This window comes from Strix aluco, chromosome 7 (assembly GCF_031877795.1).
Source record: "Strix aluco isolate bStrAlu1 chromosome 7, bStrAlu1.hap1, whole genome shotgun sequence".
In the NCBI taxonomy this organism is placed as follows: Eukaryota; Metazoa; Chordata; class Aves; order Strigiformes; family Strigidae; genus Strix; species Strix aluco.
This window is the reverse complement of record NC_133937.1, coordinates 26,802,975-26,830,724: the sequence shown is the minus strand read 5'-3', so window position 1 is coordinate 26,830,724 and position 27,750 is coordinate 26,802,975. Positions and strand designations below refer to the sequence as shown.

General features: G+C 43.3%; 1 protein-coding gene across 4 annotated transcripts in view; it reads left to right on the top strand.

Moving 5' to 3' along the window:
* SLF2 (SMC5/6 complex localization factor 2) overlaps positions 1-16,482 on the top strand; it is a 31,900-nt gene extending 15,418 nt beyond the window's left edge. For 2 of the 4 annotated variants that reach the window (XM_074831158.1, XM_074831159.1), the window contains exons 9-20: positions 1,302-1,404; positions 2,777-2,852; positions 4,587-4,728; positions 5,174-5,282; positions 6,451-6,627; positions 7,200-7,297; positions 7,752-7,839; positions 8,333-8,455; positions 9,256-9,333; positions 11,033-11,119; positions 12,503-12,571; positions 13,708-16,482. In XM_074831158.1, the coding sequence (XP_074687259.1) occupies positions 1,302-1,404; positions 2,777-2,852; positions 4,587-4,728; positions 5,174-5,282; positions 6,451-6,627; positions 7,200-7,297; positions 7,752-7,839; positions 8,333-8,455; positions 9,256-9,333; positions 11,033-11,119; positions 12,503-12,571; positions 13,708-13,743 (1,186 nt within the window). In that variant the 3' untranslated portion in view covers positions 13,744-16,482. Of the gene's footprint in view, positions 1-1,301; positions 1,405-2,776; positions 2,853-4,586; positions 4,729-5,173; positions 5,283-6,450; positions 6,628-7,199; positions 7,298-7,751; positions 7,840-8,332; positions 8,456-8,620; positions 11,120-12,502; positions 12,572-13,707 lie in introns of those variants that run through there. The other 2 variants (XR_012624017.1, XR_012624018.1) reach the window with 2 other exon arrangements.
* Positions 16,483-27,750: the final 11,268 nt, after the last annotated feature.

Here is a 27,750-nt window from a genome sequence, read left to right as displayed (position 1 = left end):
GCTCCACCTAATGAGGATTGCAGAAAGTAACAATTTCTGATATGTGTTGGCTAGCACTGTGTCTGTGTGTGTATAAACAGCTGTAACTCATAGGGATTTGTATTCTATATTTGTGAGGCTGTCAGGCTACAAATAGCTGGACAAATTCTGGCCTAATACCACAAGTGCAAATCCTAAAAAATTCTGGTTATCTCAGTTGACGTTTTATTTCAAACTTGCATCAGTGAAACTGAGAGAATTAGTGTAGTCTTAAAGGACTTGTGTATGTTCTATTGTGGGTGTGAAGAGGAGGAGGGTGGCTTCTCCTCATCTCTTGAAGTGATGCTTGTGATATACTCCTTTGGCTTCAGGCCTCTCTATTAATATGTTTTGAAGATCACAAGGATATACGCTTCAGAAGTATCTTGTAAATCAGTGGCTGGAGGAATGAGAAACAAATCGTCCCTTGCAGAAGGCAATTATGATTTAATTGCTTATGCATTCTGCCCAGTTGGCACAGCTGGCATGTACAGGCTGTCCAGTTGGCACGTGAATGTCTTCCTAGCAACTTGTTCAGTCAGACAGGTTGAGGGTATATGGAGAAGTTAGGACACAGATCTCTCAACAGAGCTGTTTTAGTAGATACTGAGAATAGAGGAGACTAAAGGGTATGTAGGAAACTGGGTATCATTAATTCAGCTGCTTATGACATACCTGACTTTCTAAAGAAGATTAAAGCTAAAATAATTTAGTAATAAAAATGACATAGTTTCTGTTCGTCCAACAGCTACTTTTTGCACCTCACAAGTTTGCCCAGTGAGATTAGACTGTTTGATTTTAATTGCTTTAGTTTGCTTCCAGACTCTTTATTTAAAAGATTATTTTAAAAATTTCAAACAAAGTTTTTTCTCTTTTCTTTTAAAAGTGTTGGTAAAGGTCATTGGACAGTAAAAAATCTCATTCATTGGTCTCACTGAGCATAGCAGCCCATCTGTGTAGACAGGCATAATGGTTCATAGTACAATAGTGTAAATCAATGTTTGTTTGAAGCTATTATTCTCTAGTAATACAAATGTTCTAAATTATATAGTATGGCATTTTAGAGAAAAAGATAGTTGTTCTAAATAACAAATAAGGTTTAATTACTACAGTATTTCATATAGGTAAGAGCATAAGAAAAACATCTGTTTTGGATGTTCAGATCTTTGCTGTTGATGATGATCTGAGGAGTGGGGAAGTTCTTACACTTTTGTGAAAGTGCTGATTCAACCACTAATTGATTTTTTTTCTCCTCTTTACCCACCCGCATCTTTGTCTTACAGTTCTGGTGTAACACAGCAGCTTTCTTTAGCTATTACTGGTTTTCTCAGTTCTGCTTACAGTTGTATCTTGTGTCCCATACCAATTCTAAAGTGGCTTTTCCAGGTAAGACTATACTATTCATGCAGTTATATTCTATCCAGGTATAATACTCTTCCTGGAAGCCAGTTGTAGCAGGAATAATTAGAACAAACTTGTAAATCTGTTGCATTAGGTTAACAACTTCTAAATTAAAAAAAAATATCTTTCTGGGTTGTGATTTGTTCTCCAGTCTGAAATACTTTCATTGTCACTAGGGGTAAAACACTAGAGAGAGCTTTTCTCCACACTTTGAGTAACTGCAAAGCTGCACGTCCCTGTCCATCTTCATATGCATTACTACATTTGAAAAGGGCACAGTACATGCTACGAGAGAAGAGACGTCAGGATATACTAGTGTGGGCCAAATCACAAACAAACATATGTCTACATATGTCACCACCTAAGTCATCAGAGATACCTGCATTATCAGATATTTTTCATTTGGGAAAGTTCGATGTACATTATGGCTCAGGAAGAAGTCTGGAGCCATTCTCAAAGGAAGTGTGGTGGCTGTCTGCTTTCTAGATGTCTTTGTTGGTGTCTAAATCCCCAGGAATTTACATTGTTCTGCTACTCACAACAATGCTCCTCTCCAATTTCCATTCTTTTATTATTTACCATGTTCTAACTGTGCCTGAAACAAAAAAAAAAAAAAAAAAAAAAAAGCTGGACCATCTGTGAAATTGCAGCCTGGGCTTGTTGATTGGCTTTCTGCTTTTGCCAAAAGGGAAGTGTTTTGCTCCTCCATGTTCTTCCCTTCAGCCAGTAAAAAATTGCCTTCCACCCCTTCTGTGAGCAATGGTGTTCCTCTAATAAGGAGGAAGTGTGAGCTGATTCAGCTCACACTGGGGGGAGAAAAAGAGTTTGCTGAGCTAGTGAAGTGCTCCAGGAAACCTGAACTGTACTTCGTAATCACGTTTTTGTAGTTCAGAGTTCTATGAAAAATGAAGAATTCATTGTTTTGGTTTAGTATTGCATATGTTCAACTGGCCCATGACCGGAAAAGGTTGTAGTTAACTCTGTTGCCCCAGCTCCTGATGAAGGAGTTCAGTTTGATCACAGATGCAAATAGATTCCAAAGGGATACATGATACTTTCCGTTCTCTTAACCCTCAGTATCTTCTTATGAACCAAAAGATTCAGCATGGGGTTACAGCATTCTGATGTTGCAAATAATTACAAGTATTCATAGCATCTGTGCACTGCTTGAAATAATCGATATTCACAATACTGTGTTCTCCTTGGTGTATCTTGCTTTAGAGGCTTTGATGTGTTTTTTTTTTTTCTTACTGTTTTTTATTTTACTGAAGAGTTGTTTGGGTTTTTTTTAATTAAAAGAAAACTGATGCCATCATGCGACTTGGTGTTTGACGTGTAGCTTCTTTTCTCTCCACAGATGATGTCTGTTCATCCTGACTATTGTGTTTCCACCCAGATTTTAGACAGATTGATGGATATAACACTAAAAAATGGTGAGTATTTGAAGGATGGAAAACTGACCACCTGAATGAAGGCATTTCCCCTCTGTTAAGTATAGAAAGGTATTGGGGAGGAATTAAAAGGCACTGGCTCTGTTCTGTGATGCTGGCATGAATTTAGGCTCTTCTGTTACTTATGTAATGCACAAATTCTAGGAGTTGGTCTTCACTGAGGGTGTGCAACCTGTACCACAGGATGTGGTCTTGGCATGTATTTGCAAAGCAGTACATCTGGTACAGAGCCTTTTTTAACTCACTTCTGTTATTTCATAAATAGAATTGACCTGAAGAGGAGCCCAGTCTGCTCAAAAGTTTACTCTCTTTTTTGTCTTTTACTTTGGAAAATGCAGACATGCATTTCATAGCTTAAGGACTACAAGATGTTTTTCACAGTCATACCCAGTATGTAGCACTGCATAGTTTACTTTCCAGATAAATGGCAAAAGTGAAAAGAATCATACACCTGCACAAAAACACTTCCAAGGATCTGCTTCAGCCCACACTTCTGCTCGTGTCTTGTGTTTTGCCTTCCTTCACCTGTACTCTCAAATACTTCTCAAGTACAAGTTCCTTTGTGTTCTCCATGACTTCACTTTATTCAGATCCATCAGAAGCCACTAATTCATTTATCTTTCAGTTAACATCATGAAAGTAATGCAATTCTTTTGAAGTACTTGCTCAGATCTGTCCAAATTGTACCCTGTATTTTGAATCTTGTTTGAAATTAGACTCTGAGCTGATATGAGAGGGAATGTAGCTTCCTTTAATGCCAGCAAAGCACGAAATAAGTTTGATTCTGAATGAACAGCTGATGAATGAACATTCAAAGGATTAAGGCTGGGAGAGATCCCAGCAGATCCCTGATCTTGGGGCAGGATCAGTTAGGCTACAGTTGCTCCTGGGAGGTTGTCTCACCATTTCAAAACTGCCAACTGTGGAGTCTTTAAACCGTTCTGAGACATTCTGTTCCAGTGCTTAACTAAGGATGCATCTTGTTTGTTGTTGTTTTACCAAATTGAACGTTGAGATCTGAGCCTGCAGTGTCTTGAGTGTTTGTTCCATTGTATTTGGTTTTTTTCATACAAACTTAGCTCTAAGACATAAAATTGATCTTATTCAGAATTCTGGTGACGTCATTGCTTGGAAAACACTGTGTCTAGTTTGATGTTACCTTGCTAGCTTAGTGTCCTATAGAGAATCCTCTGTTCAGTTTGCAGACTTTCAGGTACGAGTTATCACACGAATCATCCCTTCTGCAATGAGCTTTGTTTATTTCTATCAAATAAGTGAATTTCATCTGTTTAACACTTCTATTCTAGAAACCTTCCCAGTTTCTAAATCTTACTTAGCTCCACTTCCAGTCCCTCTGTGATAACACCCTCTTACCTGAATCTACACAACAGTAATTTGTGTATTCTCTTAAAAGTAAATATTGCCTCCTTGCTTATTCTGCTGTTTGTGATGAAAGGGCTGTGAGGGAGAATGGGTGGAACTTTAATTCACTTGTTATATAGGCAAGATGTTTCTCTAGCATAAAATACTGTGTTAGGCTATATTTTTCCCCCCCTCATTGTTCTGAAAATAAGCATATTGCTCAACATACCAACTCTTCTGAGATGAGAGCTGGTAGAATTGATGCAGACTACTGAGATTAGTTGTTTCCCTTAACAGGAGCTAATGCTAAGAACTAAATTTAAAACTAATCCATTCCATGTCTTTTACTTGTAGCTTCCATCAGTGATGAACAATCTAAACCATGGATTCCCTCACTAGCTGATGTGTCGGCTGTTTTTGTCAATATGGGTGTTGCGTTTAGATCTCTCTTTCCATTGCAGCATCTTCAGCCCAACTTTAAGGAGTGTGATATTTTGTAAGTGTTTTCCTTTTGATATTTATTGCTTAGATCCTGTGAAAGCAGGCCTTGTGCTTAGAATGTAGAATCAGAAGGTTCTCCTTTATTTCCCCTCTCTTCCATCAGGCCTTCTCTTCTCTAAATTCTCAGCTCAGGTCTTAAGAGTAAATAAGCTAGAACTTCAAATAATACCTGCCAGGTAAGGGTTCAGCAAACAAGAGCATTGTCCTTTGTCCTGCACCTTCCTAATGGAGGTTTACAAAAAATGTTGCCTAAATAGCTGGGCAGAGTGTAAGTAATTGGTTACAAGTTGAGATAGATGTATCCTCTGCAACTGAGGATTGTTTGGATTTGAAGGCATTTTGAAACATGCAGGGTTTTTTTTCTTCAGTTTGATGCAAGTAAACCTTTGTGGGCTTTTAAGTTGTTGATTTATTGCTCAGATTAGTGTCTGTTTTATTAGAAGTCAGATGCAAGAAACAATGAGTAAACAGCAGCCAAGAGGAGACCTAACTTCTACCAGTCCAGCCTTCTCCAGTCTACCAGAAAACAATTTAATTAATGTGATTAAGGTGAGAAAACACCAGTTAGTGTGAGAGAGTTTTTTGTGGTGGGTGTGTTCTTTTTTTCTTTGGGGGGTGGGGTGGGTGAGTTGCTTTTTTCTGTTTTTTAGCAAAAACCCTGGTGTCTTAATCTAGTCCTGGTCATGTTTTGTGAGTAGACAGAGCTATCCTGGGGTTTCAGCTTCACATTGAGCAGAGATTACTGCAGGCTTGTTGCAAATTTTGTTTCCTGACTTCCATTGGCTTCACTCATAACTGCACAGTTCTGCTGCCTCCCTTTTCCGGCTGTGGCACTCTATCAAATGTCTTTGGTCCCTTATGTAGAAGAAACTCTCCGTTTCTGTGCTCCAGCAGAAATGGGAAGGGGAGTTGATGTTGAGTGGTATGTCTTACGCTGCCTCAGCATGTTAGCACAGCTCTGAGGTATGCGATCAGTGCCTGTGCAGCACCAGGGGAGTGAGGTGGGAGCTCATGGAGGGCAGGTGGAGCTGTGACTGACTCTTCTGTGGAAGTGAGCTGTTGGATCCATGCACTGTGTCCTGCGAGACCAGAGGCTGAATGAGTGCTGGTCATAACTTCACAGTCTAGTTCTCTGTGGTTAAAGGTTGTATCGTGAAAATACTGACTTTATAACTGATTTCAGAGTTCCTTGTGGAAGTGTTTTAATCCTCCTAACATAATTTCTTTAAATTTTTAGCTATAAAATCACTTAGTTCAAGAGGAAACACTCAGAGCATCTCCACTAGAGACAAAATACACATCTCTTGATTCATTTGTGTTCTCATTTACACACACATCCCATACTGTATGTAACCCAAGTGATAATACTTGGGTGGGGAAAAATCTCTTGATTTATGTTTTCAGGGTTACTTGTGTATTTAGAAAGTCTGTTGGTCTTTCATTCAGTTACATGAGGATTGTCTGTGCAGTGGAGAAAGATCTCCGGTAATGTCCAGGGGATATTGCCATTGTTAAAAGATGAGCCTCCAGCAGGTATTAAAAAAAAAAAAAAAAAAGAGTGCAGTTACTGGAAGATGGGGAGATGTTAGTACACAAGTGTTGCAAGAACAACATATCATTTGAGGTGCATTTTAATGTGAGGGTGGAAAACTTAAGTTCTCATGGTACTTTAAGCTAAAGCAATTTCAGATTTTAATGCTTTTTATTTCTTTTAAAGTTTCTAGGTTTCTGTACAACAGTAATTCAAGGTGGATATACTGATCAAGAAATACTGCTGCTGCTTTTATTGCTATTTAAAATAAGCTTGGAGAAACAGTTAAAAGAAATTCCTTTAATAGATTTTCAGTGCCTTTCCATAAAGCTTCTGATAAGTATAAAAGACTGGGATACAAAGGTATAACTTCATAAATAATTTTCTTGTACTAGATTTATGAAACTGCAACTTAATTTTCAAGAAACTTCTGTTTTGAAGTTTTTGTTTTTTCTTGATATATCAGAAAAATACTGCTTGAAAATGTAATATGAACAAATTGGGAGCTTTGGATTTGTGTGAGATTTAGAAGGTGGGTAGGTATACTGAGAGGGTTTTGTTGCATGACGTTATGCTTGCCTGCCCTCTCCTCCAAGGGGACTGTTGTATTGAACCTAATTTTATATTTACTGAAATAGCTGTATGTTTAAAATGGCTCTCTGAAAGAATGAAGAAGTGATTGCACTAAGCTGAGAAAATGTGATTAAAAACAATCTGATCTCAACTACCCTATTGTAAAATAATATTTAGCAGACTTAACTACAGGTGCAGTGCAGAAATATCTTTATGCACATCATCTCTTGTTAGATCAGTTCCTTTTAACGTTTTTGCTGTGTATGTTTCTAGGGAGTAGATGTGTACTCCTCTGCAAATAAAACAAATGCCTACAGTATCTGTTCTTCAGTATCAGGATTTTTGTTGTTGTTCTTTTAAAGATGCCTGAGCTCTGCCTGGCAGTGAGTGAACTCTCCAGTCATCACCATAATCTCCTGTGGCTAGTTCAGCTGGTGCCTAGCTGGATAATACGTGGACGGTAATGATACTGTAACATCAGAAATGTGTAGTGTCATGAACAGCTGATTTATTTGTATAAGCTCAAAGTCTGATAAATGCCATAGATATTAAATTTTCTTTGGGTGATTCATGTCTGCTTTTAACTGTCAATCTGTCAGGAGTTCTGCATCTTTGAAATTAATAAATGATAATGTATCTGAGTGAGGAGAACGAATTGGGTCCTCAATTTCAGGCTTGGAGGCAAACATCTAGCAGGGTTTACTTGTGCAGAAGAAAAGCTGCAATGACATAAGAGTACTTACATTTTACTAGCCTCTTTACTAGTTTAATAGCAGCTATACTCAGAAAATCCAATTTAATAGTTGTAGGCAAGTTTATGTCTAGGAAAGCTATGCATAGCCTCATATATTTTGTAGAAACAGTGTGGATTTAAGAAATTCTCTGGGAAATAAATTTTTTAAATTGTTTTTCAGGGAAGTAAGAAGACGTCTTAGCCTAGTGATCATTTCAAAGCTTCTTAATAAAAATCACATAGAAATACCTGATGACAGTGACAAGCAGGTACTGCATATATGTGTTGTGTGTGTATAATTTAAAAGTTTAGAAAACATGTATATTATTGTTTGTGTTTTAGGTTTTAATACTGTAGGCCTATTTTCAAGAACCTTGCAAAATGACCAATTAGTAATTTTTAGTTTAGAATTAGAAGTATATTTGCACATGCGTGTAACCTGTATATTCTGCAGCTTCTAAGTGCAGTATTGTTTATGTGCCTAAACATTCATTTTGGACATTGGAAACTTCCTTCAGTCTTCCTTTTGTGTTCATGTAGAGTCACTCTTTGTTTTTGTAGGGTTGTCTTTTATTGAGGCAACATAGAAACACTTTAGTTTGTGAATAGTCAAAAATTACCCAGAGCATGAAAACTTCCATTTTAATTAAAAATCCCTTTTATATTCTTGTCTTAGTGGACAAATAATATTGTAGTGCCACTCAATTTCCAATTTGCTGTTGCCAGTAAACCAGTCCAATTTGTTAATGTTTGTATCTGTAGATGTCTCTTCTGTATCAGTTTCTGGTGTACATGAAACCTTCTAATCTACTAAAGAAGATGAGAGAAGGCCTAGAGCAGCAGAGTGCTAATGGAGACCACCTTCATACACAGCTAGAACAGGAGGTATATAACTGATAGTGCTTTTTGTATTTGTCTTTTTATGCATTTTCTACAATTTTGAGAATGTTTCTTTTCTGTTAGCTGAGGACAGTTCTGTACATGCACTGTACATACACTGCTGTTTATTTGCATAGTTAAAATGTTACTCATGTTCAATTTTGATTATAGTCATGGAGGAAGGAAAGAAGTAGCATATGATGGAGGAAGCTGTCTAGGCTGTTTTACAAACGGGGAAATCAGCCATTCAGAAAATCTGACAAGTCACATGGATGTCTTGAGTCCTATCTTCTGTAATCAGAAGACCGTCCTCCCTGCTGATGTAATTGGTGGAAACTGATGCTGAGCCAGACTGTCACCTGCAGGCTTCAGAAAGAGATTTATGGATCTTCTATGAATCTTTTCTCATAAACAAGTATTAGAAAGGTTTAGTATTTCCATCCATCCAAAAATTGAATATTGGTTTGGTTATTTGAGTCTGCCATGGAATCTCTTAGCAAGTATTTTGATCTGTATGTAGATGATGGGAAAACAAAGCCAACTGCTGAATTTCGTTTTTGGTGCTTAAAACTACAGAAAGTTTTGTAGGTTACTTAGGTAACTTAAAACAGTGTAATAATGTTTTAAAATGTTTCTAATATATTAATGTACTGTTTCAAATTAGTTATTTAGGCAAATGTGTAGATATACTTGTCCATTGATCTGGCTGTTGGAGGAATCATTCCAGAAAGCAAAGACAGTGTTGTATCTAGATGTGAAGAGCTACAATTGTGCTTTAACTACTAAAGCTCTTGATTTCTCTCCAGGCATACTACCTAATCTACATCCTCCTTCATCTAGTCAGTGAAGCTAGTTTCTTTGATGTTGTAAATTCTAATCAAAGGGTAAGTAACTTCAGTGGCTAGATCTTCAGATTTTAAAAGACTATTTATCATGCAGACTTGGTCTATTTTGGTAAGAGCCATATCACGTGATAGAAGATCACCAGTGAATAATAGCACTAGGGGAAACTTTTGCTCAGGGCCAAAGTAAATGCAGAAGAGCTTTGTCTTCACTTACTGCAGAGAAACAAACCTCTTCTGCTTTTCTGCAAATGGAACTACCTCAGAAGATAAGGCTGTGCATCAGCAGACATTTATGTTAATCTTACTGAGAAAGTAATGGGAGATTAACTCAACACAGAAATTCTAAGAAGTGTAATGATACTATGAACTATTGAAGTAGGGTTGAAATTTTTCAGTCTAGAAGAAAACCACTTTGAAAATGTCGAGTGAAATATGTTCAAACGCATCACAGTTTTCTGTGCTGGAGTGCAGCCATGCAGCAAGTGAAAGCTAGGACTGTATCTCTTCTGTTCTCTGTAGCAATAGTTCCTTTGTACCATGTGATGTGAACGTTTGTTAGGTAATACCTTCTGCTTAGCCTTTCAGTAATCCTGTTCAGATTTCTGTGATCATTTGCTGTGAGTTGTTTCCTGCAAGGTGTTTGTGTACACCTTCTGCCCCATGGAAACACTCTTGCCTTTTAAGAAATCTGTCATGTGAACTGTTTGAGACAGGTAAAGCAGTAACGTTTGGTTACATTAAGTGTTTCAGTTTCCTACTCAGTGCAAAAAGATATTCACAGACTAATCTGAAACACAACCTTATTTGGTAAAGAAAATAATTACATTGTGATGATCTTTTGAGATTTTTTTTTACAGCTGCCTTCCTGAATATTTGTGGAGAACTTGATTTTTTTTTTTTAATTATTTTTCTGTATTTCTTAGGAAGAGTCTATTATCCACTGACCTGTCAGCCATCAAGTGGCAAGAGGGATGTGGCTGAATATTGTGCAGGCTAGACTTTTTATAAAATCAGTGTAACTGTTTCATTTCTGGTCCTCTTCCAGTTAGATGGGGTAAATTGTCATGGTCTTGAGACACCAGCAAATGTTTCTAAGTGTTTCTAAATGTTTCAGCATCTCACCTGTTCTGCAGAGCTTCTTTGCAGCTATTCAGGGAGGGATTAACAGGAATTTTATGAAGAAATTTGCAGAATGAGAAAGATCTTGGGAGTCGTTATCAAGAGACTATGAAGTTGCAAAACTGCTTTATTAAAATAATCAGAAATTTAGAGAGAAATAAAAGATAAGTGAATAAACCTTGACAGTGTTTTACGGGCTCAACCAATTCTTACAAAAGAAAATTACCTGAGTCATCATTACTTACAAGGTTATTTTTAGCTATTGTAATTTCTTTTTTCCACTGATAAAAAGATCTGAATGTCACTGCACTTGCTACTTTGGGGACAGAAAGGATTTACAAATTAGCTAGTAGGAACTTTAAAATTTGTGAGGTATAGCTCTGCTATACTTTGAAACTATTTTTTTAAAGCTCTTAGACCTGGTTTACCAGGTGCATATCAGCAACTGATAGAGGATGTTGTGATCTTGTTTTCTTTGTTTTCCCCCTTCTTTACTGGATATTTCTGAGAAAAATTCAAACTGAAGCATGTAATTTTTAAATTGAAATAATATTCGAACAAAGCTTTAAGTTTTGACATGGAGGATTTAAATAGCTGTATGCTTTTGTCTTGTATTTAGCAACACTTGCTGAAGCTTTGTGGTGCCTTAGATAAGCACATAAAATGTGATATTAGGGAAGATGCAAGACTGTTTTATCGAACTAAGGTAAGACATGTAGGTTGGGTTTTTTGTTTGGTTTGGGGTGGGTTTTAGTGTTCTTGCTGTGTGTTGTTGCCTCATCTCAGCCCTGGAAATTGTAAGAGTTCCTTATGGGTTTGTTTTTCTTTCTGGTTTCTCTGTTTACATCATGTCTTTGCATGTACACAAATATATGCCCATTTTAATGCACTGAAAATACTCTTTTTGCTGACTGCAGGACTCTTTAACAACTGTAAAATGTGAGCTTGTCTTCCTTTTAGTCAGGCATCTGAACTTTTAGACCGACAGAGTTGCTCCATTTCTGTTCCTGGCAGTCACTGATAGTTGACTGCTTTTAAGAACAGAGGCTACATGCAGGGCAGAATACAGAGGTCTGAAAAACTAGCCTATCCTGCATACATGTCTGTTTTATTTTCAAATTAATGAGTTAGTTAAAAATGTTGTGGACTTAAGACAACAGTGTATGTGATGCAGCATCAAGTTTGGATAATTGCCTTTCATTTGCTTTGTGGTGTGGGGCTTACTAATGATAGCTGTAATTTTGTGACTTTCATGCTTTGCACGCTGTTGTAGCAAGCTAAATCAGATCAGTGGTAAAGTGCCCAACCTCAGCTTTGAAAAACCTTGGCTTCTTCAGCTTTAGGTCACACAATTGTAGTTGTGTGCACCCTTACCTCTGAAGAAGATTTTTCTTTTTTATTCAGCCAGATTAGTAGAGCATGGACCTTTTTCACAAGTCTTGCCTTGAATTCTTGTATCTCAAGTTGCTTTCACTTTTGTTTCTATAGCCCTTGCACTGAGAGGGGAAAATCTTACTTTGTTTTTCCCCATCTATTTGTGTAATGGTACAGTAACTTCCAGAGGATGCCACTATGCTGGGTTTTAACAAAGCATATGAAGCAAATCTCAGTTCTGAATGGCTTGGATTAAACACCAGCTTGTGATTGGTTGTGAAAAAGCACAGTTTTATATATAAGGAATTAATTTCTGAACCAGACAGTGCTGCATAGTTGGCTTCTGGGATTGCAGTTGCAGGCACCTCTTCTAGGTACAGACTTGTGTAACAAACTGAACTGACCCGAAGGATGAGGTGGGTGGGTGTTTGGAGGCCAGAGGCTTGCATGCTGATTCCAAACACTTAACATGGGGAGTCATGTGCCTGTAATATGTTTGTGTGGAGTACATGAATTCAGAGTCCGAAATTACAGGGATCTGGTTGGAGTCAAGGTGGTGGTGATACTTAGTGCCAGCTGTAAAATTGTTCTCCTTGTAAACCTTGGGTGTTGGGTTATCTGGGGTTTTATGGGTTTGGTGCAGGGGGAGAGACAGGGGCTATAATTCTGGCTTTTTTTAACATAAATGGCTAAACTAATCAATCTGAATTTGCAGGTGAAAGATTTAGTTGCTAGAATATATGGCAAATGGCAAGATATGATACAAACCACTCAGCTTACTCAGGTACTGTAATGAAACTTTTCTCTCTTTTCATGTCGCAGGGTGCATTTAACTCATTTTTTAGCATTTGAAAATAGCATATTCTTTCAAAGAGATTTTTTTTCTTCATAAATGGCATGGCTGTGGAATACACTTAGATGTATTAGAATAGATTTTAGTTAAAATTCTTACTTTGCTGCCTTCAACAAAACCAAGATTTATCTTTATCCTTGAAAGTAATGCTTTTGTAAATGGCTTGTATAATACACTAAAATGCTAGTACTGAGTCAAGTCACAGGACCTGTCTCTGATTATAGTTATTAGATGCTTCAAAAAGGACGTTGGAACAGGAATGTAGTGATGCACTTCCTGCTGTGGTCTGGCAGTGTGTGACTTCGAGACTACTTGAGTCCAAGGCTCTATCCACATATGTTTAATGGCTCTTGATAACTCCTCCCCCTTTTCATGCAATGATTAGGAAAAGCCTTTCATGCTTTGAAAATGCAGTAGTAAATAATGTCTCATTCATATTTGCCTTCATGATAGCTAGCTGGCCTTGGTGGAATAGGTGGGTAATTTCTACTGCTATCCAGAGTTCGGAGCTGTTTCTTCCAGTCTAGAGTTGTAAGGTTTCTTTTGTAATGTGATAGGACCAACTGTTTGAGTCCTGCCTTGGAATATAAAGCTACCTGTTTTAGAAAAGCTCAGCTTTCCAGTAATGTAGTGTATCGCATAAAACTTAAATTATACATATATGCTTGGTATTTATTTCAATTTAAAATTCTGTAATCAAGCATTTGTCTGTAAAGACTATTAATTGCTCCCAGCAATATGCAAAAAAGACATCGTTTGTAGTGTGTGTGATTTTTTTTTTTTTTTTTTTTTTTTTTTTTGTAGAGGGTGAAGGGAATTAGACAGTAACACATGGCTGCAGAAGCTACTCAGCAATTGATGAAAGTTGATAATGATGCAGCTCTATCAGAGTTGTTTTTTCAGAGATGTTTGGGGTTGACTCACATATGGGGAAACTGGCAAGTGTTTCAGAATAAAATTCTAGGGACTTGTAACACATTGTGGTGATCTCAAGCTAGACATTTGCCTACTCTCCTCTTCTATCAGTGGTTGTCTGACTTGTTTACTATTTTGGTTTTACTCTTTAGGGAATACTACATGACTTCTGGGAGCCAGATTCTTGAAGTCTTGCCTAGTTCAGGGAAAGTTAACAGAAAAACTCTGATACAAAGGAAGATGTAGAATGAATGGAGCTTCACCTTGGTTGGAACAGAAGAAATCAGTCACCTGAGTTAGAACATGAGCTTGATTCAGGCAAATAAACACAATGATCTAATTTGATTAATATTGCTTTTACTACAAATACATTACTTCTGAAAAATTGAAGTGGATAAAATAAAAAAGCCCAGCTATTTCTATAGCTCTGTCTGAATTGAAAGCTGAGGGAAGTTTTCTCATTTCCATTGTTAATCGTAAGACATATTTGAAAACCGTCTGTGTGTTTTCTTGCCAGCACACACCTGCAAGTATTGTTTTAGGATGGCTGGGAAAGAGCTGCCCTGTGACACAGAACGTGAGTTCAGACACAGTGTTAGACCTCCCCTGTTGTGAGCAGGTGAGGAAGTGGTTCAGAACTGGACTGAATAACAGAATTGCCTGCACATGTTAATTTGCGAAGCAGAATTGGTATGACCATCCGGTGTCTCTAAAAAATACAAAATCTAAAAGTTGCATGTGAACAAATGACAGCCCTCATCTTCACTCGAGGGTCAAAACAGAAGTTAAGAATGGTTGTGCCCAAACAGGTTAAGTGGATGTTTCTTTGCTCTGTGGTTGTGTTTTATCAAATAACAAAATGGAATTTGTTATTGCAATGATGTATTAATTTTAACTTGTTTTCAGGTGTTAATTTATTTATGCAGCGAATGTGACTGCACAGAAAGTGTTTCTGTAAGACCCAAGTTATAGATGAGATCTTATTACACCAGTAGTATTGTACTGCTCTTTAAGAAACAAACACCTGTGTTATCTGGCTTCAGCACTTTCTCTAAATGGAGAAAGTGCTAATCCTAAAATCTCAGCTCAGCGGAGATTTGAGGAGATGAACATTTGGCCCACCTATGTAAAAACTGTGAAAGCCATATGAGGTCTGAATTCCTTTCTGTGAAATCTTGCTGCGCACACAATATGTACACAAAGCTCCAGGAGCTGTTTGTGAAATAATCAAAGGAAGATGTGATCTCCTTTTGTGCTCTCTGTGCAAATGCCATCGCTTAAATCTTACACTGTGGTTTGTCTGTAGGATGTGTGTGTGTATATGAAGAGGAGGTTAAGGTAGAAACACCAACTGGGATTCCTGTAACAAGTGAGATTTTTAATAATATCAACATGTGCATTTTATAATACTATTTCCTTTTAATTTTTGTAGATTACCCTGTCTTGTATGATAAATTCCCTACAACTTTCCAAGATGAGAATGTAAAATAAGTCTCAAAAAAACCCCACCCCACCTTCAAATTTAAGTATGTATATTACATATAAAGGAACTGCTATAGAGTGGACACATGTCTTATAGGGAAGGTATTTTATTTGCAAATTTGTGTTAAATGTTTTGTCTTTCATTTCAAGTGTTAGAGAATTAGCCTAAGACTGCAGTGACTCTGTGCCCTTCACAGGATAATCAGCTTATCTTTGTTCAAACAAAAGTTGTGCTAGTGGCATTGTTCGGGGGGAGGGGGAAGAAAATCCTTTTTTTTTAATCTCAACATGTTATTTAAGAATTGGAAGAATCTACCTCAAAGGGTATCTTTGTCTGGAAATAGAACTGCTTTAGGCTAAAAAAAAAAATTACATGGTGTTATATATGTATGGCAACGCCATCCTTTGCTCTGCTTGTCTTTGATAGTGTATCAGCCTTCCCTCTGGTAGCAGTTGCTCACTCTATTGAATATATTGTATGTAATTTTATTAATGTTTATATTTTTTTCTCACTAATGTTGTATAAAGTTTTTAAAAAAAAATGCAGAATGTTTACTGTATGTGATGTGTATATATTTTCTTACCATGTAAAGTTGAAGTTGCTGTCCTGTATATTTTGGAGAAGGAAAGGAGAGGGGTTTAGATGAACAGCTTTTGTACTGCAGTTCACAGCACATTGAAACTGCTGAGGTTTTTTTCCAGATGAAATAGCCACTTTGATATTTACTTTTCTTTAACAGAACAATAAAAAAATAAAACCAGACATGCTTTTCTAATTAAATGTCCCTGGACAGAATGGGCATGCCTCAGCTCTGTTTCACAAAAAAATGGCTGCGGATCCTATTTTGGCCTTACAGTACACATTGTCATTCTTGGGTTCACAGCTGATTAGCTTACTATAAATGGAAAAAGTCTTGAAATCGTTCTTAGCTCAGCCAGTCCTGTGTTTTCATGCCTAATGTCTGTGTATACATTCCTGCATTTTCCCTCTCCCCCTCCTGCTTTGTCTGGACTTTCTTCCATCTGTTTTATAGCTGAGTAGTAATTCCCCAGTTGCTTAAGCCTGGGCGTAGGTTGAATTGGAGCTCATTAGTATCCTTACAGAGATGATCCCAAAGCATTGCTGCAGAGTCTTTACAAGGACTGCTGAGCGGAGCACTGCTTCAGGACTCCTGGAATTGAAATAGCAAACCTGCTGCCGTTGTGTTTTGCTGACTCATTTACTGGCCCCCAGCCAGAAGTTACATGTGTTGGAAAAGGCTGTTTGCACAGTAAATGTCTTAACTGCTTTGGTTGTCTTCAGATAAGCATTTTGCACTGACGTTTATCTTTTGATATTATGATGGTTGTATTAAGAGCCATGTTATCTCATTTCATGTGAAATTAGGTGCACTTTATTGCAGTAGTCACAGACAAAACATTAAAGGTTGACTATAAAATATGTATTTGTGGCTCTTTGCCTGATTTGTTTTGTTTTTTTTTTTAAATTTTCTGACAAGCCTCTGTATGGCTTGAAAAAAACCTTCTGGCTTTAAGTTGAAGAAACCTGCCAGCAAAACTATTTCTGCATCTCATAGTCTCACTGTTCCTGTTGTGGAACTTGGTAATGGATGGGGATTTCAGAAGTGATTAATGACTTGCAGGTAGGTCTGGCTGAAGGTCAGTAGGACATGTATGCTCCATTGATGCAGTGGCTGCAGGAACTCTCTGAAGTCCCCAAAGCTCATAGTTGAGTTGAGAATATCTTTGGGAAAAGCAGATGGCTGGCACAAACACACGAAGTGTGCCGTTATTATTGGCGGAGCAGCTGGTGAGATTGCTATGTGATAGGATTTTAGAGGTAGCATTTCAGTGTGGAAAAAGACCTTTTTTTAACAATGAGGGATGGATACTGCAGTGGTAATTTTCAGAGCACAGACATGCCAGGTGCGTCTCCATGAAAGCTTAGCACTGCCTAGCAGCCAGCTCTGGGTCTCGGACATGGCCTAGTCCAGGGGTGGACTCCAGGCACATGGGCTTGTGAGAGAGACTACGCTGTCTCTTGGAGACTGAAGCAAGTACTTCTAGGTAGTTGAGTCACAAAAAGGATTCTTCTGCTGACCCTGTCACTAGCAGGAACACTTCAAACCCCACAGTATTAACACTGATCTTGTATGTTTGTTTTTCTTTCCCGGGAGAACTGTGTGTATAGCATAGTGTCCCTGGCTTGGGTTTCTGTTTTGTTTTTTTGTTTTTCTTCCACTGGCTTCTAGTGTTTGTGTGGCTTGTTATTCCACCGGAGGGGGCAAATCAGAAAGGGTGCTGTTGGAGATGACCCTCCTAATTCTGGGGGCTCATTCCTTGGGCCTATAAGCTCTTGAAATTTGTTCTTGCCCAAGGTTCCCCAGTGGGAAACACCCCGCTGTGCCAATGGGGCAGCTGTTGGCACTGATCATGCTTGTTTCTGCATCCTGAAAAAGATAAAAGGCTCTCAGGACTGGCTGGTGTGGGGCAGAGAAGAGGCTTGTAGGAGCCTAGGCAGCTGCTGTGGGGTCCTCCCTTGGAGCTCTGATGGAGCTGCCCAGAGAGGTCAGACCATCATTAGTGAATTTAGGTCATTCCTTGTGGTTTAAGTTATCAGAACACTCTCAATGATGTTCAAATTGCTATTTTCCTATCTTCCCCCTGGGCAGTGAAATACCTAGATGTTTTGCCTTGTGGATGTTTTGCCAGCTTTACTGGTGGGAGCCCTTCTTATTTAGTGTTGAAAAGGGCTTTCAGTGCTGGCGCACAGTGTGGACTGCTGATGGGGAGGACCCTAGAGAAAGTAAATTCCTTGAAGGGCTTCTCCTTGCAGAGGTGCTTTTAGTTTTGCCTGACTGCTGCTTTTTTCAGCCAGCGCTGCTTTGCCTTTGCAGTAAGGAATTTGAAAGGGAATATTTGATCTGGTATCAAAAGTAGGGCTGGGTGGTGAGAGAAGAAAAACATTCACATCTTTCCATCTTGATATTTTGGTGCGGATGCTGAAGCTGGTCCCCATACTTGCAGGTTGCTGGTTAAGATGTATTTTTAGGTGACTTTTCAGATCTGTTGTACTTTTTGAATGCCTCCCGTCTCTGTGGTGAGCTGCTGCTGATGTTTCACCTCCTTCTACTTCCCTGCTGCCTCCCAGTTGCCTATAGGGAGGTCATAGGGGAGGGGATGGCAACTCGAATTGTTCCCTTCATTGTCATCAGGGCGTCTTTGCCATCAGACTGGGGGGAGACCTAAAGCTCTTCAGGGCGGGTTTGGCCCACATGGTGTGTAGGGGAGGACTCCAAGCAACAGGATACAGGGCTATTTTCACACCCTTCTCGCAGTGCTTCCCTTTGGGTTTGCACTCACTGCTGCAGCTGCCTGAAGCTGGACAAGCAATGCTCCTTTGCTCCTGCAGAGAAAACCAGAAAGGGTAAATAATTTTTTTTTTTAATGCTTTTGTGCTACCAGGCCCATCCTTCACCCAAGTAGCGAGTGCTGTGAGCTGGCTCAGCTTGCAGGCTCCATGGTTTAGTCTCTCAGTCTCGGGCTCACTTCATTCAAAGCCTGCTTGGAGATGAAAGTCCTGGCTCTTGGAGTGCAGGCAGGAGCAGGGGGTCCCTTTCTTCTCCGGGCTGACCACCAGGCTGTGGTTGGAATAAAAGTAATAGCTTATAGCTGTCAGGCTCAGCGGTGGGGAGAGGATGGCTAGGCATTAAGTTTTGTGCTTTATTCACACTGCAGGCTTTTATAAAGGCAGTGTAAATCCTGCAGGGTGGCCATGGGCTCTTCAGACAGCATCGTTTAGGCTCTCAGACACATTGATGTGTGTGCTGGAAGCCGAACCTGTCCCCTTTGCCCTAACCCAAGCTGTGGGGAGAGGCCTGGCAGGTGAGGATGCTGAGGTGCTGCACTGCATATCGACTCTCCTCCACGTTTGTGGAGCGCTGCCTGACTCCCCTGTGTACTAACCTACTTTTTTTCAGTATTTTGGGCTCCAGCATTGTTATGGTAAGGTTTGCACAGCACAACGTGTTTTTCCCTCCAGTTGATTTTCTCTTATTAGCCCATTTTTCCTCTTGCCCTCATTCTGTTTTTCCCCGCAGTACGTGAATGCCGTTTGCTGAGAAACTGTGTCAGCCTTCCTCGTAATTAAGAGTCTGGCAGGAGCCAGCGCGACAGTCATTTTGGAGATGATGTTTCCAGTTTGGAGCTGACAGTGAGCTGGGGTGCTGCGGCAGGGGTTCAGTGCTGGGGATGCGGGGATTTTCTCCAGCTGAGTGGGACAGGGGGACCCACGAGGAGCTCGGCGCAGGAGCAGTGAGTACCCCGGGTACATCTCAACTGAGGTATTTAAACTGTGTCCTCTTGAAAAGCAGCTCCAGGAATGGTTAAATTCTAGGTTATATCACAGGTTTAGCCCTTTGGGAGGGAATCTGCATGTGTCTGTAGAGAACAGGAATAAATTGCAGTGGCCTTAAGTCAGCTGCGTCTCTCCATCTCGGAAATAGCTGTAATGTTGGAAAGTAAAATAGAGAGCTCAACAATCAAATGACCTAAAAAAATGTTAAATAGAGAGAAGTTATTCAATGGTGCTCTGTAATTTGGTTTCAGACTCCGTAGTTCTTTTATTAGCAGGAAAGCTCAAAGCAAACAAAGGCAGACAGGAGCTGGGGATCTGCTTGCCTCAGGATGTTGTGGATGCTAAAAGCTTGGAGGTTCAAAGGTTTTGTGGCAGAAAAATCCATCAGGATCTATGAAGTCAAACCGGCCATCCCTGGCTGAGAAAGCTTCAGGCTGCTGATCTCTGGAGGGTGAAGCGTGTGCTGGGGAGATACCCCAGGGCGTCCATCCTGCTCCTGTACCCCCTGCAAGATGCTAGCATTTTGGTCCAGTGTGGTGGGCTGCCTGTATGCTTTATGTGAATGGCTGAGGGATTTCGTGTCATGTCATCTCACGGTTTCCAAACTGTTGTGTCCACAGTTGCGTGTCTCCTTCTGCTCCTGCAACAGAAGTTGCAGTTGAAGGTGCCACCAGCTCTTGCTCTAAAGAAGCCTAGTGAGGTGTATGGGATCAAATGTCTCCTGTGGCTGAAGAGACACCAGTGACTTTTTTTGATCTTTCTAATGACACTGCAAGCGAGACTAGGAAAACAAGTTGTGTGGTTCAGGAGCTCCAGCAGAACACAATGTGACACCCAACCAATCACATGCCAAAGCTGACCTCCTTCCTCTCCCCTCCCACCTCACCTGTAGATGTTTTCAGCTGAGGAGAAGTAAAAATAAGAGCATATGAGATTTTTTTAAAAATAATCCTGCGTGGTACCTTCAGAACAGAATTCAGCATTTCCCCTTTCTAGTTGCTGTGTCAGATTTGCCTCTTGGGGGCAACCTCACCCCACTCCAGCTGGGAGCATGGCTTCTGTCACTGCAAAGACAAAAGGGAGTTCAGTGTGCCTGGGAGATGATGACTCACTGCACATCTCTCACTGCCTTTGCATTATCAGATAATTTTTGGCAATCGAGGTCATTATTTGCTGAAAGGATTTAAGGAAAGCAGTCGAGGTTGACTGTTCCTGACTTTTCAGAAATGATGCGATCGGTTCTTGAAGGTCCCTTTCCAGGCTTGGAGTCCAAAGTTTCTCCTGCCCTGCTGTCCTTTGCAGAGAGGAGGGTGGCATGGAAGGACGTGTGTTTTGCGGCTCTCGTTTAATGGATAGAGCATAAATCTGTGCAATAAAGATTTACAGTGATCTCTCTGGTCGTCTTTTGCCTGGGATCCCTTGGACTATCCCTAAGACTATCAGCACTGTGGTTGCTCTGACTTGTATATAGGGGAGAGAGCAAACTTACTGCTCCAGCTCCGTTTTAGCCCTGTGTCCCTGAGCAGGCATCTCATATAAACCCATCCATAAATAACCATTTGCATTTATTTAAAGGGCGTTGAGGTATACGGTGGAATAAAGGGAGTATTATTCATGCGTCGTGCTGTGGTTCCTAATGGTACTTTACACGCTGATATGACCTACAAAGCTTGTTGTTTCGTGCCTGCAGTGCTCTGATGTTCTTCTTACCCCGAGGGTCAGAAATGACAAGAATAAACGATCATGACGGGTGTCTTGCAAATCCCTGCTCCCTCGCCTTGGAAGTGTCCTTGCGAGGGAGCAGCTCGGTGACATTGCTGGCGCAGGCAGAGGGGGAGGCAGCATGCTTGTCCGGCTGCGGGAGGCAAGCGGGGCGGCCTTCGTGTTATATGCGAGGGCAGATTGATTTATCCGTATTCCTGTTTCACCTTCTCCCTGAAGCACAGGGATACAGCTGGGGCTGGGTGGGGGGGGGTTGGCCCAAGCCCAACGCACGCAGGAACCCCCCCTGGGAAAACACCAGCGGAGGAGGCTGGAGCAAGTGGGGTTAACCACAGACCCTGGCGTGTAGGGAAGTACCCGAAAGAGGGGTGCAGGAGGCTGCAGCCTGTTTCTGCCCGATGAAGGACTGAGTCAGCCCTGCTGGGACAGCAGCTCCTGGCTCCAGCCAGCCTGGGCACTTGGACGGCAGCGACCGCGCAGCTCATTAACCCAGCCCTCCAGCACTCACTCTGCTGGCCTTGACACTGTCCTTCTTAATAGCTCCCTCTTCTTCTTTTTGTTGTTTGTTTTTTTTTTTTTTTTAATAAAGGTAAATTAGCTATATGGATATGGAGGAACATGAATCAAAGGAATTCAGCTGACTCTTGAACGTACCATTTGTACAGGGATGTGCTAAAGCACCAGAACGTGATGGATGCAGCCTGCTCGGAAAACACCTGAGGACAAAAACTGCTTGTAAGCATCTCACCGCAGCTTCCCAAAATCTGATTATGTAGGGGGAAGAAAAAAAACAAAAATCAAGTTTTGGAATACATTAAGTCAGTTGAACAGTACAGGGAGAAGGAACCAGCAAGAAGATCAGTTCCTGAATGCTGCAGAGAAATTTCACTGACCTGGAGCTTCAGAGCAAGGTTGGCTATACTTAGAAGAGTTATGTTTCACCCTAAGTATTTAATACTGGGCATTTGAAATGCTCTGTGTACCTAAAGAGCTCACCAAAAATCTGCTTATGAGGAGATTTTAGAGGAACCTTGGGCTCAGGCCATGCTTTTGATGGGTTAACTCAGAAGTTTGGGGTTTTTTTTTAAAAAAAAAAAAAACACAACACAAAGAGAAGCATGGAAAGGGTAAGTCTCTGGCCTCCCTCACAGGGAAGCAAAAATTACCATGTAATGAATGCCAGGCTGCTTTTGGGACACGTGCTGATAGATCTGTTGTTAGGAGGGAGATGTTTCCATGGCAAAACCATCACCCTAAATGGCACTGTAACTCAGCAGAGATGCAGCGGTGGCCCCAGGGACTGTCTTCCCAGTCCATTCCAACCTTCTTCCCTGTCCATTGCAACCGGGGAGTTGGGAGCGCGATGGCAGGGGGGATCAGGGCAGCTCACGGTGGTGCTTCCCGTGCCGCTGCCGCAGTGCCTGGGCTCTGCCGGCAAGGCTGTCGGCTCAGCGTTTTTTGGTCTTTTCCGACTTTAAAAGAAAATGACAACAAAAGGCAAGCTTGAAATAGCTCATTTTATCTCAGCAGACAAATAACTTGCTTTGAGCATCATTGTCACTCAGGCTAAATTACTTTTAGATGTTTTTAATGACTGGGTAACGTTTTTCAGCTGTTCATTCTGTGGTACCCTGCTGGGGGACAGTCCATCTATAAAGACCAAGGACTCTGATGCTGTGGTTGTTTTTCATGACATTCGTTTGGCTTTATTATTTGATATGTGATTCCCTATGGTAGACATGTTTTCAGCTAAATTTACAACTACAAGCCCTTTTCTTTGCATAAGGGGATCTGTTTCCAAATGGGGCTGGAAAGCTGACTGTGTGTGGAGCAGCGGGAGGTCAGGGATGTAGAGAAACTGGGAGACTGAAGGTGACAGTCCAAATCCTATCTGTGCTGAGGTTGATGTTACCATAGGGCTGGAAGGATTTTAACCAGTCATTTGTTACCCCTACCTTTCATTTCACTTGTAATGCATGGCATGGGGAGCTGTGACTTGCAAAACGATCCCAATAGGGACACAGTTTGCAACATCAGCCACACAGGTTTCCCAAATCCCTCTTTCTGAGGCAGGCACAGCTTTTGCGTTCGTTCCTGAAGGCAGCTTTTAAGCCACTCACCATCGCCATCTCTGGGTTTTGCAGCGCTTCTAGGAGATGTATTTTTAAATTCAAGCTCATAAATTTTGGAAGCTCCTCTCCTTCCCCCACCCCCTCGTCCCTATCAAAGTGTCAGAGCTGAAGAAAAACCGTGAGTGTGATAGATGCGCCCAGCTCTGCTTGCCAGCGCTCCGCCTGTGTGCAGGGGGTTATTTACTGCGCTGCTCGGGTTGTTTCTTCTTCGGTGGCAGCGATGGCAGCATTGGGGTTCAGTGCCTGGGATGGAGAGGCAGACTGCCCGTGGTTCAGCTGAGCTTTGGGCTGGAGCAAGCAGGGCTGGGGAGAGGTCGCTTGGGCAGAGGGATCAGATGGCCAAAAGGTGAAGCCATGGGGGTGTGGATCCTGGCTGGTGGCTTGGCCCAAAGGGTGGGTGCCAGGAGCCATTACACCCTCCTGGCTTTAGCTCTGCAGGGTGTGGGTTAGCTCACCCAAAAGAGCAGCTCTTAAAAGCCACCCATGTTGCCCCAGTCCCTGTGCAACCCCACAAACACATGTTACTGCTCTTGGCAGTGTGTGGCAGGGACACGACCTACCACGCAGGTGAAAACACAGGGGCCTGTGCCCCAGCTGGAGAAACAGAGACTGAACCCGCTGTGCTCCCCGGCCAGGTTGGACCCTGCCCACTTTTACTGGGAGCAGCTGGGATGATGGGCAGATGGGTTGCTGGAGTCCAGCTGAGCTAGCCACTTCTGGGGCTGGAGCTGTGGCTCTGCCCCTTCCCCGCCTGCAGCTACCTTGGCCCTGCTCCTGCCCCAGAGCTGGGACGAGACCCTGAAATGCCACTCTTGCCTCTCCCATGGGATTCCCAGTGGCTGCTGGCATTTGGCCCCTGTGCTGCAGGAGCATCCCAAAACAGCCCTGCCCGGTTGAAAGGCAGGTCAGGAGCCTGCCCTCCCGCAGTCTCGCCAGCCCTTCCCCGCAGGTGCGCTGCTGACAGATCCCGAGCCAGGGAGATGCTTTCCACCGGCTCAGAGAGGTTTGCAGACGAGCAAACCAAGCCCCGCCGGCTCCCCATGCAAGCGCCTGTCCGTGAACTCCCGCGCGTCTCTCGCAGCCGGGCTTGTGGGAACAGATCGGAGGCTGCTGTGACTCAGCTGCTTCTCCCCTGAGAAAATCCTCCCTGGCACCACGCTGGGCTCTGCGGCTGGGGCTGCCGGCACCTGGCAGCCTTCATCAACAAATGGCCTTGGGCAAAACATCCCAATTTCCACTGCCGAACACTTACAGGGGAGAAATCCAGCATCTGATCTTGTGGGAAGTCAGGGCAGCAACTCCGCTGCTGTACTGAGCTGGAGGGAAAAGTCGGATCCCTACCCAAAACAGCCCTGGGCTGGAGCGGCTGCAGCATGGCTGGCTGATCCGCTGCCTTCTGGTCTGCCCCTGCCTTTTTCCAACTTGCTATAACTTTCTCAGACAAATTCTTCTGCAATTGTAATTTTCCTTGTTGGCTCTCAGCCTGAAGAAACAGTGGTTTGGAAAGTCTGCTCAATGACTCGAAGGGAAGAGGCTGCCGAGCCTTTCATGCTCTGTGCCCGCTGGAATATTTTTTTTTCCTGGGGCTAATCTGCGGAGCATCACGCTTGGCTTGACGAGTCCATGATGCTCTCAGGAAACAAAGCCAAGTCTAGTGAGTGTTCACTCAGTGGCTGGCAAGCCCCGAGTGCTGCTGCCAGGTTCCAGGCATTGCCCGTGGGTCTTTTCTGCTCTTCTGCTTCACACAGCGCTGCTGGCCGGGAGCCTGGGCAGGCTGGCCCTGGGGTGGGCAGAGGAGACCACCGAGATGACGGATGCTGGAGCAGTGAGACCGATCCTGTGGTGTGGGGCTGGTGTGCTCCCCGCTGGGCTTTTCTTCCATGGAAGGAGGCAAAGCAGTGATGTCGATCTTGCAGAGTAGTTGAGGGATGGAGGGGCCTGGAGAAAAAGCTAGTTTGCTCATTGTTGCTTTCTCATGTCGAAAGGGAAAGGTACCCAATTTTCCGCTGGTAGTTTTGGCGTTATAACATGCCTCTCAGCACAGTGCGGGCTGGCACAGCTTTAGCATGAGTTTCACAACTCTTTTGTGGGTTTCATAAATCCCCAGCTGCTGGAGTGTTGTGATTTTGTAACTCCCAGCTGGCTTTCAAACCAGTCTGGAGAGCAGCTTGAAACGGTCCAGCTGCCTGCTGCCCCTAGGACTGTAGAGGCTGGCAAACCAAATCCCAGATGCTGGGGTTTTATCTTGCTTTTCTTGCTTGGGGCGAGGGAAAAGGCAGGCTGCAGGCACGGCCGGGGAGGAGCCAGATCTGCTCTGGGAAGGAGTTTCCTACCAAAGTCTGCAGATCCTTGGGTTTGATAGACACTGCAACCCCAAAGCTGGGGGCTTTGTGACATGCTGCTGCCATGGCGTGCACCCCTGCCAGCGTATTTCCAATTTCATGCTGGCTGTTATTCAATCCTGCTAAATTGTTTGTATTTATGCTGCTGTGATCCACAATGAAACCCTCTTCCTGGCCAAATCTGATTCCCAGCACTGGGGGCAGGGGTCTCCTGCCAGTCACCCAGGACACCCCTGTGCATGGGGCATCCCCTGTGGTCCCAGCCATGCAGGATGAACTTGAGAAGGGGAAAGGGGACTGGAGGGGATGGAGCCTGGGGGCTGGCATGTTTCAGGGTGACAGGCAGGGTGGTGGTCCCCTAGGGCCCAGGGTGGCAGTGGGAGCTGAGCTACCACCAAACCAGACAATGCTTCATACCCAGCAGCGCCTGAGGCACAGTGGTATCGTGCATTAAGCAGCTTAATGTATGTCTTCTTGTGCTGCGATGGGGTCCCCCATGTCCCTGTAGGAAGGCTGCAGGCTGGCGGTGGCTGGAGAAATGTCTCTGGATGTGGATCCAGCAGGGAGCACCTGGCAGCGCTGCCGACGCGGGTGCTGAGCTGCAACCTGAGTGCATGCAGGTCAGCGGCTCCTGGGCTCGGGGTGAGTGCAGCATGTGTGCTGGGAGAGCTGATCCGCGCTAATCCTATCAATATTTCACGGTGCTGTGGCCCTGTTATAATTCCTTGCGTCACCTGGGATGCCGACTGGGACAGGGGTGCGGTGCCAAGTGAAACATGAGAGCTGCCACAGCTTCTCCCTGACTCCTTGGGCATTGAAGAGGCAAAAGGAGCTGGCTGTGGGCATTTCTACCCACTGCTGTGGGTAGGGTTATCTGACAGAGATGGGTGAACCCAAACACGCCGGCTGAGCGTGGGCATCGTGGGCATCCACCTGGCTTTGCCATGTGCCAGAGTGGTGTGGCTGTGCTGTGATGGGCAGCTGCTCCTGGTGTGGACGGGGTTGTGACATGGGACAAGCCTACTCTCTGTGGGACACGGTGTTAAAGTGATAAGAAGAAGAAATTAAACAGTTACCAGACTCTGGGCTGGTGATCAGGGCACTAAAGCATCTCCTTTTCCTAAAGGCTGTTTGGATTAACGGGTAGAGAGCATTAGGGATAAAATCTCCTTGCATGGCTGTGGGAAGGGCGGTTTCCCAAGGTGCCGTGGCATGACCTGAAGGGCCCCCTGCTCCAAGTTGTCCCCTGGGCTGGGACGGGGGCTGCAGGACTGCTCCAGCAGGAAATTCCCCTTCCAGTGTTTTGCTGGCTCTGGGTTGAGGTTGGAGCACAAGCAAGATCTCCTGGCTCAGCAGCACCCCTTTGCAGGGCAGAGGGACGCAGGTGTGGGAGAGGGTCAGGTCTGGTTTGGCTCCTGCCTGCTGCTGCCTGCATCCCACTCTGGCTCTTGGGAAAGCCATGCAAATAAGAGCAAGGCCCTGGCCTTCAACCTTGCGGGGCCCTAAATTCCTTCAGTTAATCTCATGGGGGCAGCAGAGCAGGCGAAGGCTCTGAAAATAGATCTGTTTCCAGCTGCCGATGAGTCGCGTTAATTAATTAAAGCCTTGCAAGCTTGGGCCTGTAAATATGCAGTGCTGAACGCGCCAGGCTCTGCTCGCTCTTTGCTCACGCACTAATTACCCCACTGCAAGGCCAGAAGCTAACACAGCTCCAGTTTGTACTGGGTTCGGCTTGCAGCCACGTGGGAGGGCGCCTGCCTGTGCTGCCCGCGCGGGCAGGGAGTATTGCTACGGGACGGGACGTGCACAGCGCCCTGGAGAGGGAGGGAGCCTTGGGCAGCCCTATCTCAGCCCTGGCACTCTCTTCCCCAGCGCTCATGGACCAGTTCTCCCCATAACCGGCCCCGCAGCCTCCAGCTGCGCCTCTGCTAAGGTAGGGGATGGGGTTTGGAGAGGATGTGGGGGACCGGCCACCTCGCAGCACGCAAACCCCCCATCCCTGGGTAAGACAGGCTGGCCAAAAGCATCCCTGCCTCGCGGGCAGTGCCTGCTGCTTCAGCCTGCCCTCCTGCTGCCTGCGCAGCACTCCAGGACTGTCCAGGCATGGCTGTGGGTGAGCCCGGCTGCCAGTGCGTGGGCATCCCACTTCCGCAGGGTGGG